The sequence below is a fragment of the Mesoplodon bidens genome (genome assembly GCF_964165515.1).
Source record: "Mesoplodon bidens genome assembly, chromosome: 8".
Lineage (NCBI taxonomy): Eukaryota > Metazoa > Chordata > Mammalia > Artiodactyla > Ziphiidae > Mesoplodon > Mesoplodon bidens.
In genome coordinates this window covers 55,177,466-55,191,913 of record NC_138165.1, presented here as the reverse complement: position 1 = coordinate 55,191,913, position 14,448 = coordinate 55,177,466, and the positions used below count along the sequence as shown (strand labels likewise).

Here is a 14,448-nt window from a genome sequence, read left to right as displayed (position 1 = left end):
TTCTGTAGCTCCATAGTAATATAGTGTTTACACATCAGTAGTTAGAGAAAAAAACAATGGTTTCAACTAACAAAGACAACCTTAATGTTTTGCTAGTACCGTTGAACATGTGTTATGCCCTTTCATAAATACTAAATGTTGTGTTGGAGCTAAGTTTGTTAATATTCCATATTTCAGGTAGTATTTTTGAAGTCTGCTAACCACAAGGTCCACTGCTAAATAACTTAAGTCTCCTCTCTTTAACCTAAAACTATGCTGAGGGTCTTCTCTGGCAACCCCAAAGCAATTCTTGGAAGAGTAGTGGGTTGTCTGTGTCTTAGGTTAGCTCTGCAATACTGATGTGTTAAGGAATTGGTATGCCTCAGCTTCTGAATGGTAGATTACAACTTCTTTTTTCCTTCCTGCAATGCAACTGCTCAAATAAACATTAAAAACATTTTATGAGCCTGTCGTCTTACATTCCGCAACTCTTGTCAGACTCTGATTTTTTTAAACGGAAATTATTCAAGATCAAACACTATAAAGAAGAATTTCTTACCCTGCTGTTGGATCTACTGCTATTGCCTTAGGATTATGAAGTTCCAGGTCAATCAGGGTGACACACACAGACCCGTTGTAATTACACACAAAGACCCGATCACTGACATGGTCCACAAAATAGAGATTTCTGGTGAGCCAGTCAATCGCCATTTGTTGCACATCTGAAAAACACACACACAAAATCACTGAATCACAGGTGCAAATCTAGTATCATAAGCCAAAGAGTACATAAGTCTGCCCAAACCACCACAGAGGATATTCCAAAAGTACAGGTAGTTTTATGATTAAAAAAAACAAAACAAAACAAAACTGCAAAGATAATTTCTTGCTATGCCAAAGTAAGTAAGTAGTTATTCTGTAAAATAATGACTACCTCTTGATACCTTTCTTCTTGCTATCTAAGGACTGAGGATGACCTAGATAAAAGGACAAGGAGTTTCTAAATCCTAAAGAATAGGTATTTACAATAAAATATTTCTCCTAGTTTTTGCGTTTGTCCAAATAGTTCATTTAACCCAATGGGCATAAGTGGTTCAGTGACACAGCTAAATGCTTTAGTAGTAAGAGGAGTAAATATTTTTTGTGAACTAAGTAAACCCTTATTTTCAGATCCTCTTCTATTAAAAAAAAAAAGGAGAGCTGTAAATACCTTTATTTACAAAAAGTATCCAGTACTTGGAAATAAAGCAAAAGGAAGAATAGTATGTTCTTTTGATGGCATATGTAGGCAATGAAAACAGGATTGCTCAAAGATTGATTAAACCTCTAGAAGAGCACTGTTGAACGCTACTTTCTGCAATATTGGAAATATTATATTATCTATGCTGTGCAAGAGAATAACGACTGTGTCTAGTGAGCATTTAAAATGTGGCTAGTGTGACTGAAAAACCGAACCTTTATTGAATTTCACATTAATTAATTCAAATTTAAATTTTAAAAAATGAGGAAGCTAGTGATTCAGATGGAGGGTGAAACTCTAGAAGAATGTATCTGTTTTTGTTTTTGTTTGTTAACACCTTTATTGGAGTATAATTGCTTTACAATGTTGTGTTAGCTTCTGCTGTATAACAAAGTGAACCAGTTATATGTATACATATATCCCCATATCCCCTCCCTCTTGCGTCTCCCTCCCACCCTCTCTATCCCACTTCTCTAGGTGGTCACAAAGCACCAAGTTGACCTCCCCGTGTGATGCAGCTGCTTCCCACTCTCTGGAGAGCTTTTATCATAAATGGGTGTCAAATTTTGTCGAAAGCTTTTTCTGCATCTATTGAGATGATCATGTGGTTTTTCTCCATCAATTTGTTAATATGGTGTATCACATTGACTGATTTGCCTACACTGAAGAATCCTTGCATTCCTGGGATAAACCCCACTTGATCATGGTGTATGATCCTTTTAATGTGCTGTTGGATTCTCTTTGCTAGTATTTTGTTGAGGATTTTTGCCTCTATGTTCATCAGTGATATCGGCCTGTAGTTTTCTTTTTTTGTGACATCTTTGTGTGGTTTTGGTATCAGGGTGATGGTGGCCTTGTAGAATGAGTTTGGGAGTGTTCCTCCTTCTGCTATATTTTTGAAGAGTTTGAGAAGGATAGGTGTTAGCTCTTTGTACCTGTTTTTGACTTGAGTATTTTCTATTTGATCAGAACTACACTGTGAAATTTCATGCTAACCTGTTGATATTTATCTAGTAGAAAGGATAACCCTCAAAATTCTAGTCTCTTAGCCTGTGAGGCACTGACCATTTCTATACCTAACTACAGATCTCATTTAAACATTCCTTTTCTTTAAGATGCCTAGAAGCATTCAATTCCACTAATGGTCTTAGATCATCAGTATTGGGCTGGTTCTCCCAATAATGCCATACATAAATTTCTGGTCCATATTAATTCCTGAATTTTATGACAGTCATATATTTATCTATTGAAAATTATAATTTGATACCTCCTTGTTTGAACTTAATATGGATCTGTGATTCATTGGCTAAGTAGAGTTTCCTTCTGTAATCTGAACCTAAATACGCTTCTTGCTCTATGTTTCAAAAAGACTCTTGGTAACATGTTGCTATGTGAATGATATTCTTTCAATAGAAAACTAACATAGATGCTTATGCCATCATTATATTCATAATGGTATATATATATTGTCAAAGCAAGGTAGAGAAAGCAACAATTTTGTGGGAATTTCTATCAGTCCCTGCAAGGGCAAGCAAAAAGTAGATATTGCAGTTCACTGGATGCAGATTGCCAGTCTATCAATTACAGTTTCATTTCTGAATTACACAGTCTTTATGGAAACATAAGCATTTAAATGTTCCACAAAGTACATGAATCAGTTCAGCAGCCAGGAGTTTTAAATTTCTGAACTATTTTTTTCTGGCTCCAGAAATGTGGAAATGTATACTTAGCTTTGTTTTTTTATTCCCTTTGCATTATTATAGCAGCTAGAGAACAGAACCCACTGTTTCAAATGCCATTTCAGATACCTAGGGTTCAGATAAATTATGTGCCAAAGTCCATTCAATGACCTATCTCTCATGCTAGGCATGCAGTTGGTTTAGTCTATACAATTGTAAATTCAGACAAAAGAGCCATTTGACAGCATTCACAACTTCTTTCAACTCTGTATGGCTGCAGAAAGATGCTCTGCTACTGAAACAATAGGTATTGTTAACAATATCCTAGTTTGAAGCGGCAAGGTCTCACTAAAGAACCTAATAATTAGCCAAACAGTAACTGTGGGAATTGGCATTGTTTCCTTTTCCTATATTTGAAGTTTCTATCTGCTTTTAATGTGATGTTTATTGAGATTAGAGAATTAAAGCAATTAAACAAAGACTTCCAGTAAGCAAGCCAATAGATAGATAGATAGATAGATAGATAGATAGATAGATAGATAGATGACTTGAACATTTTAGGAGATTTTTACGTTACAAAATTGTCTCTAAAATTTTAGTAAGACCCTTATTACTTTACTGTTACTAGAAAAAAAATTACATATGTTCCTGTTATTCTGTTTCTCTAGTTGCCTTTTATTCATTCTTCAACCAAAAGTGCCCAGGATTTTGCCCTCACTGTTCTTTTCAAATAGCTGCTTTATGGTCATTCAGAATTTCTTACTTGCCAAAAGCAAAGTTTGCTTTTCTGTTCATATCTACAACATCTGAAAGTATTGACCACATTCTTCTAAATCATAAAATAATCTAAATATCAATACTGATAAACTCTTAAATTACAGTGAAAAAATATTGAAAGTATTTTGAAACTTGTTAAAGTATTATGTAAATGTAAGTAACTTTATCTTTTTAAAACCCAATATATGTTAGGTGTAAAAACTTAAAGTTGTACCCAGTGGAAATTAATTTAAAAATTCAAGGGAAAAGTTTTAAAAAAGAAGATACTTATGATAATCTATAACTGGATAAAAAAATGTTACATCAGCTTTTTCATCACATCATAAGGCAAGGAATTAATTAACAGAATTGATGAATGCAGAACTTAAACACTTTTGATTCACTACAGTGTAATATATGCTCAGTGTCATGGATTAAATTGTTTTCCCCGCAAATTCATATGTTAAAGTCCTAATGCCCAGCACCTCAAAATGTGACTATATTTGGAAATAAAATCTTTAAAGAGATTATTATATTAAAATGGGGCCATTAGGGTGGACTCTAAACCAAACTTACTGATGTCCTTATAAAAAGAGATTAGGACATACAGAGACAACACTGGGGCTACCTGCACTTAGAGGAAAGGCCATCAGCAAGCCAAGGAGAGAGGTCTCAGAAAGTTCAAACCTGCGGCACCTTGATCTTGGACTTCCAGCCTTCAGGACTATGAGAAAACAGATTTCTGGTTTTTGAGCCACCCAGTCTGTGAGGTTTTGTTATGGCAGCTCTAGCAAATAATACTACTCAAGTATTATTTCAAGTATTATTCAGTAGAGTAGTTTATGCCACAAAATAATTGAGAACAAAGTCAAAATCTTGCTAAGAAAAAATATAAAAGGAATGTCTGCATGTATGTTTAATGTCATACTGGACCATTGTTTAATAGGCCCTTTCAAAGACTGTTTAGTTCCTCTAGGGAATATACCTTTGTTTAATTTACAATTTAATATTGATTAGGTCCCAGTCTCTATGAATTTAAATATTAATGTGTAGATTGATACATTAAAAATAATTTTTGTCCAATAGAGATGCAAATGATTTCCATCAGGTAGTAAATATAACCCCAGTTTTACTGTCCAGTATGACATTAACTAGTTTTATATCTCACTTTATAATCTTAATCCAGAATTTTTTCTTTCACTGATTGTAAATACTTCAGTCTTTTCTGTACTTCTTTGAACCAGATTTACCATCCTGCTGGTTCTCTTATTAATAAGCTAAATAATTCCTTAATATACGTTCATTAACTATTTGTACAAGTCATGTTTTTAACTTTTTGAAAATTATATATTGACAAAGTTGAGTACTTGATTTTTCTTTAATTATTTGCTATATTTAACTAGCCAGAAATAGAAAATATAAATGTCCACAAGATTAGAAAGATAACATAAATAGGTAAAACCTGTTCAGAGGGATTATGACAAACCTAGATGATGACTTAAATGTATACATCTCCCTGAAAAAGAAGACTCAATTTCAGCTGATTGTTTTGATACAGAAATGCTTTATTGTTTCAAAGAAGCACAAAATAAGAATTTCTGAACTTCATTTGAAATCTGCCCATTTTTAAATACGGTAAACTGATTTTTTTTTTTAATTATAAAGTATTTTGTGTTTCAAACAAAACCTGTCTGTGGCTAAACTGGATCAAAGGCCTCTAGTGTGATTATACCAAAGTAAAGCAGTATATATCATTTAGTTCAGCCTAATTCCCTACTTAGAGTATGTTCTACTTCATAAAAGCCTCTGCTTTTGTAGTAAATAAATATAATATCCGGTTTACAAATTGTCCAGGGGATTAAATCAGACAACACACATTAAGAATCCAGTAAAATGACATGTAGTAGGTATTCCACAGATATTAGTTGCTTCCCAGAGGGAACTAAAAGACTACACTTTAGCTTATGTCTCTGTGACAGCATATAATGAGCACACACTAGAGAATAGCACAGTACTAGCAATACATAAGCTAAGTGATAATAAGTTAGTAGTTTTGATAATCTAAAAAATGTGTCCACAAACATTTTGATACTCTCCCTTGCAAAAGGTAGAGCTTAATTCTCCTCCACTTGAATGCGGACTGTTCTTTGTGACTGGTTTGTACTAAATAGAATGTGGTACAAACTTAGAGAACAAACTTATGGTTACCAGGGAGGAGGGGTCAGGGGGAGGGATAGTTAGGGAGTCTGGGATTGACATGTACACACTGTTATATTTAAAATGGGAAGCCAACAAGGACCTACTGTATAGCACAGGGAAATCTGTTCAATATTATGTAACAATCCCATTTATTATGTAAATGGGAAAAGAACTTGAAAAAGAATAGATACGTGTATATGTATAACTGAATCACTTTGCTGTACAACTGAAACTAACACAACATTGTTAATCACCTATACTCAAATATAAAATAAAAAGTTAAAAAAATAAATAAATAGAATGTAGTAGAAATGACACAGTGTGATTTTCAAGACTAAGTCATAAAAGGTATTATAACTTCCATTTTGCTCTCTCTCTCTTTGGATCACTCTCTCTGGTGGAAGCCAGCTGCTATGCTATGATGATATACAAGCAACCTTGTGCCAAGGCCCATGTAGGAAAGGAGAGAAGTCTACTGCCAGTAATCACAAGAATGGTCTTGGAAGCCAGTCTTCCAGTCCCAGTGAAGCCACTGGATGCTTGCAGTCCTGGCCCACATCTTCATTACAACGTCATGAGAAACCCTATGACAACCACCTAGCTTAGCATCCCCTGAATTTCTGACTCACAGAAAGTGTAATATAATAGATGTTTGCTGTTTTTAAGCCACTAAGTTTTGGGGTAATTTGCTATGCAGAAATAGAAAACTAATATAGTAGTCAAATCCTTATAATTTTTAAAATTAGATTTTGTTGACTTCCCATCACTTGGATGTTGTTTTTAGACCTATATCTAAACTACACTGTCTATACCAATGACAGTTTTGGTTCCCTTAAATTACCTGTAATTCAACTTAATGCTAAATCATGAAGGATATTCCATAAATGCCCATAAATGAAGCCAGGGAAATTTAAAAATAACTTGTCTTGAAATTTTCTGCTCTACTTATACAAAATACGGTTCTGTGATGAAACAACTATATTTGGGCATGATCAAGATGATCCCTCACACAGTTCTCTCCTCAAGAAGGGTAGAATTAGGGCTTCCCTGGTGGCGCAGTGGTTGAGAGTCTGCCTGCTGATGCAGGGGACACGGGTTCATGCCCCGGTCCGGGAGGGTCCCGAGTGCCACAGAGCGGCTGGGCCTGTGAGCCGTGGCCACTGGGCCTGAGTGTCCAGAGCCTGTGTTCCACAATGGGAGAGTCCACAACAGTGAGAGGCCCGCGTACCGCAAAAAAAAAAAAAAAAAGAAGGGTAGAATTAGATAGACATTGCTAGCATCATGAAGGAAATAAAACAGGATAATGACTTCAGTGACTGATCACAGAGGGCATTCTGAGGAGGATGATATTTGAACTGAGCTCAGTGTGACAAGAAGTTGTTAGGTGTGTGGAGATTTGGGGGCAGAGCCTACCAAGGAGGAATGAGCTTGGCATATTCTAAAAATGAGTAGAAGTAGGAGGAGCTATATCATAGCTTAAATATGGATGAACAATGAAAAGATGACTAAGCAAAGATTGGCAGAAGTATGTAAACTACAGTAAGCAGATGGACTTCATAATAATTAACTGTAAAACCAGGGGATTATTTTGTTTTAAATGTGATTTTTAAATTTTTATCATAAAGTAAGTGCACATGATTTAAAAAGTAACATCCCATCAAGGCTTACAGTGAAAAACAGCAGTGTCCACTTCACCTCTCTCTACTGTCTTTCAGTTGCTATAGCTATTTCAATTGTATTTATTTCCATAATTCTATATGGCATGTCTCTACTATAATTTTAAGGTTTTTAAAGTTTGTATATAATCTATTAACTTTCTATTACACATGACTAGGAGTTAATTCTTTATACCCCTACACACACACATGAACACACACTCACACTTTCTCTCCCCCATCTTCCCACAACCTTAATTTTCAGTTAAATTAATACTCAATGTTTATGTAATTATGACTATATACATTTTTGTTGTCAAATGAAAAAAGTACTATAATATGATTATACTTCCTTCTCGAACAATTTTTGTGCTTTTTTAACATTCTGAAGTTTTTTCTCTTTGCTGTAATTAATTATCGCATAATTCAAAAAAAAAAAAGAAAAACACTTCTGGGAATATAAATTGGTGCAGCCACTATGGAGAACAGCATGGAGGTTCCTCAAAAAACTAAAAAATAGAGTATCATATAATACAGCAATCTCATTCCTGGGCATATATCTGGAAATGATGAAAACTCTAATTAGAAAAGATACATGCACCCCAATGTTCATAGCAGCAATATTTACAATAGCCAAGACATGGAAACAACCTACATGTCCATCGACAGATGACTGGATAAAGTAGATATGGTACATATATACAGTGGAATATTACTTAGCCATTAGAAAAGAATGAAATAATGCAATTTGCAGCTACATGGATGGACCTAGAAATTATCATACTAAGCAAAGTAAGTCAGAAAGAGAAAGACAAATACCATATGATATCATTTATATGTGGAATGTAAAAAAACAAAACAAATGAACTTATTTATAAAACAGAAACAGACTCACAGACAGAAAACAAATTTATGATTACCAAAGGGGAAGGGGGGAGGGAGAAGGGATAAATGAGGATCTTGGGATTAACAGAAACACACTACTACATAAAAAATAGATAAACAACAAGAACCTCCTGTATAGCACAGGGAACAATATTCAGTACCTTGTGATAACCTATAATGGAAAAGAATCTGAAAAAGAATATATATATATATACACACACACACACATATATATACACATACATACATATAACTGAATCACTTTGCTATACACGTAAAACCAACACAACATTGTAAATCAACTATACTTCAATTAAAAAAATAAAACCCAAAAATCTCTGAAATTCCTCTCTAAATGGAAACACACAGAAATATACTGACTTCTTTTGCTTTTGACATCTTTCCTGTTACCTGCCTTCTTCTTGCTCCAATTTGTAGTGGCTGATTCATAGCCATGGTCTTGAAGCTTCCTCTTATCAATCCATTCATTGTTTAACTGCTTTAGAAATAAAACCTCCCATTTTCTGCTCAAGTAGGAGGTAAGAACTCGCCTGGCTGTAGAGACTGGGGGAGGGAATTTAGAAGCCTACCTATTCTCAAAATAGGTTCTAAGCTAATCCTCTTATTACTAGCCCTATCCTATATCTGCCTTCAGAAGTGCCCAGAGTCTCTAATTTTTGAGCCTTTCTGGGGCTCTTCATCTTGGCACCACTTCTGTACTCAGCAAAGCAGAAAAACATTAACCTAATTCATTTATCATTTAATCACCCATTCTTTATTATCCAAAATTATCTCACATGCTTTGTCTCCTATCTTTTTCTTTTTATCATTTTTGGGTTAATACAATTAAAGACTTAAAAAAAAAAAAGCTGTACTTACAATGGAATTCCAGAAAAGAACGGATATACTATAAACACTTTTGCTCAATCTGCAGTGTTTAACAGAAAGTCCCTGGAGACAGTTTCAAGCGAGGAAGTTAGACAGCTGTTTAGAACTATTTAAAAGACAATTCTGGGTGCTATGTAGATGAAAGGGGAAAAATCGGAAAGCACATGACCAATCAGGAATATCCTGTAATTTTCAGCAGAGATACTGTGGCTTCAAAGAATATCAGAGCAATGGTGAGATTATGCAGCATACACTCACCATATTTCCTTTGTCATCGTTAAATATATAATCATATTTAAAGGACTGTATTTAAGTCATATTCTAGCTTAGGTGAAAGAGCCAAGAATGACAGAAATTTTGAAGACACCAAAAAAATCATAAATATTCCAAATACATATTGCTTTTATACACATTTCTGTTCTTCTCATATTTTATGACTATTTTAACTTAAAACTTTTACTTCCATTCAAATATTGTCCTTTAAGCTGTAATGTTGTCTTCACTGAAGAGAGTTATAGTGTTTCTAATGTAAATACAGAGAAGAGCAGGTAAAAATGAAATTTAAAAAATAAGATTATTAGGAAACAATTTTGCATTCCCTGATTTATGTGTCTCTTGGTTTAGGTGGGAAATTAACATTTCAGTTTTATACCACATTTCTTTGCTAGAACATATCAAAATCCCACTGAATGATGAGATGATGTAATTGCATTTATTTTTATATGTCACCACAATCAAGAAGCATGTGCTTATATTATCCCTAGATTATATTAAATAAACTGAATTGAGCAAGCAAAGTCTCTGTCTGCTTGGTATAATAATTAAAATGGTATCAAAGAAGTTCAGGAGCAGAAGAAAGAAGAGCTACAAACTGGCAGCCTGTTGAATGAAAACCACATTCACGGAGAGATAAACAAGATGAAAAGGCAGACGGCTATGTACCAGATGAAGGAACAAGTTAAAACCCCAGAAAAACAACTAAATGAAGTGGAGATAGGCAACCTTCCAGAAAAAGAATTCAGAATAATGATAGTGAAGATGATCCAGGACGTCAGAAAAAGAATGGAGACAAAGATCGAGAAGATATAAAGAAATGTTTAAAAAAGACCTAGAAGAATTAAAGAACAAACAAACAGAGATGAACAATACAATAATTGAAATGAAAAATACACTAGAAGGAATCAATAGCAGAATAACTGAGGCAGAAGAATAGATAAGTGACCTGGAAGACAGAACGGTGGAATTCACTGCTGCGGAACAGAATAATAAAAAAAGAATGAAAAGAAATGAAGACAGCCTAAGAGACCTCTGGGACAACATTAAACGCAACAACATTCTCATTATACAGGTCTCAGAAGGAGAAGAGAGAGAGAAAGGACCCGAGAAAATATGTGAAGAGATTACAGTCGAAAATTCCTAACATGGGAAAAGAAATAGCCACCGAAGTCCAGGAAGCGCAGCAAGTCCCATACAGGAAAAACCCAAAGAGAAACACGCTGAGACACATAGTAATCAAATTGGCAAAAATTAAAGACAAAGAAAAATTATTGAAAGCAGCAAGGGAAAAATGACAAATAACATACAAGGGAACTCCCATAAGGTTAACAGCTGATTTCTCAGCAGAAACTCTACAAGCCAGAAGGGAGAGGCATGATATACTTAAAGTGATGAAAGGGAAGAACCTTCAACTAAGATTACTCTGCCCAGCAAGGATCTCATTCAGATTCGATGGAGAAATCAAAAGCTTTACAGACAAGCAAAAGCTAAGAGAATTCAGCACCACCAAACCAGCTCTACAACAAATGCTAAAGGAACTTCTCTAAGTGGGAAACACAAGAAAAGAAAAGGATCTACAAAAACAAATCCAAAACAATTAAGAAAATGGTCATAGGAACATACATATCGATAATAATTACCTTAAAAGTGAATGGATTAAATGCTCCCACCAAAAGACACAGGCTTGCTGAATGGATACAAAAACAAGACCCATATATATGCTGTCTACAAGAGACCTACTTTAGACCTAGGGACACATACAGACTGACAGTGAGGGGATGGAAAAAGATATCCCATGCAAATGGAAATCTAAAGAAAGCTGGAATAGCAATACTCAAATCAGATAAAATAGACTTTAAAATAAAGAATGTTACAAGAGACAAGGAAGGGCATTACATAATGATCAAGGGATCAATCCAAGAAGAAGATATAACAATTATAAATATATATGCACCCAACATAGGAGCACCTCAATACATAAGGCAACTGCTAACAGCTATAAAAGTGGAAATCAACAGTAACACAATAATAGTGGGGGACTTTAACACCTCACTTACACCAATGGACAGATCATCCAAAATGAAACTAAATAAGGAAACAGAAGCTTTAAATGACACAATAGACCAGATAGATTTAATTGATATTTATAGGACATTCCATCAGAAAACAGCAGATTACACTTTCTTCTCAAGTGCGCACGGAATATTCTCCAGGATAGATCATATCTTGGGTCACAAATCAAGCCTCAGAAAATTTAAGAAAATTGAAATCATATCAAGCATCTTTTCTGACCACAATGCTATGAGATTAGAAGTCAATTATAGGGAAAAAATGTAAAAAACACAAACACATGGAGGCTAAACAATATGTTAATAAAGAACCAACAGATCACTGAAGAAATCAAAGAGGAAATCAAAAAATACTTAGAGAAAAATGACAATGAAAATATGATGATCCAAAACCTATGGGATGGAGCAAAAGCCGTTCTAAGGGGGAAGTTTATAGCTATACAAGCCTACCTCAAGAAACAAGAAAAATCTCAAGTAAACAATCTAACCTTACACCTATAGGAACTAGAGAAAGAAGAACAAACAAAACCCAAAGTTAGTAGAAGGAAAGAAATCATAAAGATCAGAGCAGAAATAAATGAAATAGAAACAAAGAAAACAATAGCAAAGATCAATAAAACTAAAAGCTGGTTCTTTGAGAACATAAACAAAATTGACAAACCATTAGCCAGACTCATCAAGAAAAAGAGGGAGAGGACTCAAATCAATAAAATTAGTAATGAAAAAGGAGAACTTACAACAGACACTGCAGAAATACAGAGCATCCTAAGAGACTACTACAAGCAACTCTATGCCAATAAAATGGACAACCTGAAAGAAATGGACAAATTCTTAGAAAGGTATAACCTTCCAAGACTGAACCAGGAAGAAATAGAAAGTATGAACAGACCAATCACAAGTAATGAAATTGAAACTGTGATTAAAAATCTGACAACAAACAAAAGTCCAGGACCATATGACTCCACAGGTGAATTTATTCAAACATTTAGAGAAGAGCTAACACCCATTCTTCTCAAACTCTTCCAAAAAATTGCAGAGGAAGGAACACTCCCAAACTCATTCTATGAGGCCACCATCACCCTGATACCAAAACCAGACAAAGATACTTCAAAAAAAGAAAATTACAGACCAATATCACTGATGAATATAGATGCAAAAATCCTCAACAAAATACTAGCAAACAGAATCCAACAACACATTAAAAGGATCACACACCATGATCAACTGGGATTTATCCCAGTGATTCAAGGATTCTTCAGTATATGCAAATCAATCAGTGTGATACACCATATTAAAAAATTGAAGAATAAAAACCATATGATCATCTCAATAGATGCAGAAAAACCTTTTGTCAAAGTTCAACACCCATTTATGATAAAACCTCTCCAGAAAGTGGGCAGAGAAGCTACCTCGACATAATAAAGGCCATATATGACAAACACACAGCAAACAGCATCTCAATGGTGAAAAACTGAAAGCATTTCCTCTAAGATCAGGAAAGAGATAAGGATGTCCACTCTCACCACTATTATTCAACATAGTTTTGGAAGTCCCAGCCATGTCAAATAGAGAAGAAAAAGAAATAAAAGGAATACAAATTGGAAAAGAAGAAGTAAAACTGTCACTGTTTGCAGGTGACATGATACTATACATAGAGAATCCTAAAAATGCCACCAGAAAAGTACTAGAGCTAATCAATGAATTTGGTAAAGTTGCAGGATATAAAATTAATGCATAGAAATCTCTTGCATTCCTATACACTAATGATGAAAAATCTCAAAGAGAAATTATGGAAACACTCCCACTTACCATTGCAACAAAAAGAATAAAATACCGAGGAATAAACCTACCTAGGGAGACAAAAGACCTGTATGCAGAAAACTATAAGACACTGATGAAAGAAATTAAAGATGATACCAACAGATGGAGAGATATACCATGTCCTTGCATTGGAAGAATCAATATTGTGAAAATGACTATACTACCCAAAGGAATCTACAGATTCAATGCAATCCCTATCAAATTACCAATGGCATATTTTATGGAACTAGAACAAATCATCTTAATATTTGTATGGAAACACAAAAGCCCCCGAGTAGCCAAAGCAGTCTTGTGGGAAAAAAACGGAGCTGGAGGAATCAGATTCCCTGACTTCAGACTATATTACAAAGGTTCAGTAATCAAGACAATATGGTACTGGCACAAAAACAGAAACATAGATCAATGGAACAAGATAGAAAGCCCAGAGATCAACTCACACACCTACAGTCAACTAATCTATGACAAAGGAGGCAAAGATATACAATGGAGAAAAGAGAGTCTCTTCAATAAGTGGTGCTGGGAAAACTGGACAGCTACATGTAAAAGAATGAAATTAGGACACTCCTTAACACCATACACAAAAATAAACTCAAAATGGATTAGAGACCTAAATGTAAGACCAGACACTATAAAACTCTTAGAGGAAAACATAGGAAGAACACTCTTCGACATAAATCACAGCAAGATCTTTTTTGATCCACCTCCTAGAGTAATGGAAATAAAAACAAAAATAAACAAATGGAACGTAATGAAACTTCAAAGATTTTGCACAGCAAAGGAAACCATAAGAAGATGAAAAGACAACCCTCTTAATTGGAGAAAATATTTACAAATGAAGCAACTGACAAAGGTTTAATCTACAAAATATACAAGCAGCTCATGAATCTCAGTATCACAAAAGCAAAAAACCCAATCCAGAAATGGGCAGAAGACCTAAATAGACATTTCTTCAAAGAAGATATACAGATTTCCAACAAACACATGAAAGGATGCTCAACATC

General features: G+C 34.5%; 1 protein-coding gene across 1 annotated transcript in view; it reads right to left on the bottom strand.

Annotated features, from left to right (window-relative positions):
- LRP1B (LDL receptor related protein 1B) overlaps positions 1 to 14,448 on the bottom strand; it is a gene marked incomplete at its 3' end in the record, with an annotated part of 2,330,707 nt that overhangs the window by 936,811 nt on the left and 1,379,448 nt on the right. The window contains exon 28 of the mRNA XM_081243013.1: positions 539 to 701. Coding sequence (XP_081099139.1) covers positions 539 to 701 — 163 coding nt within the window. The remainder of the gene's footprint in view (positions 1 to 538; positions 702 to 14,448) is intronic.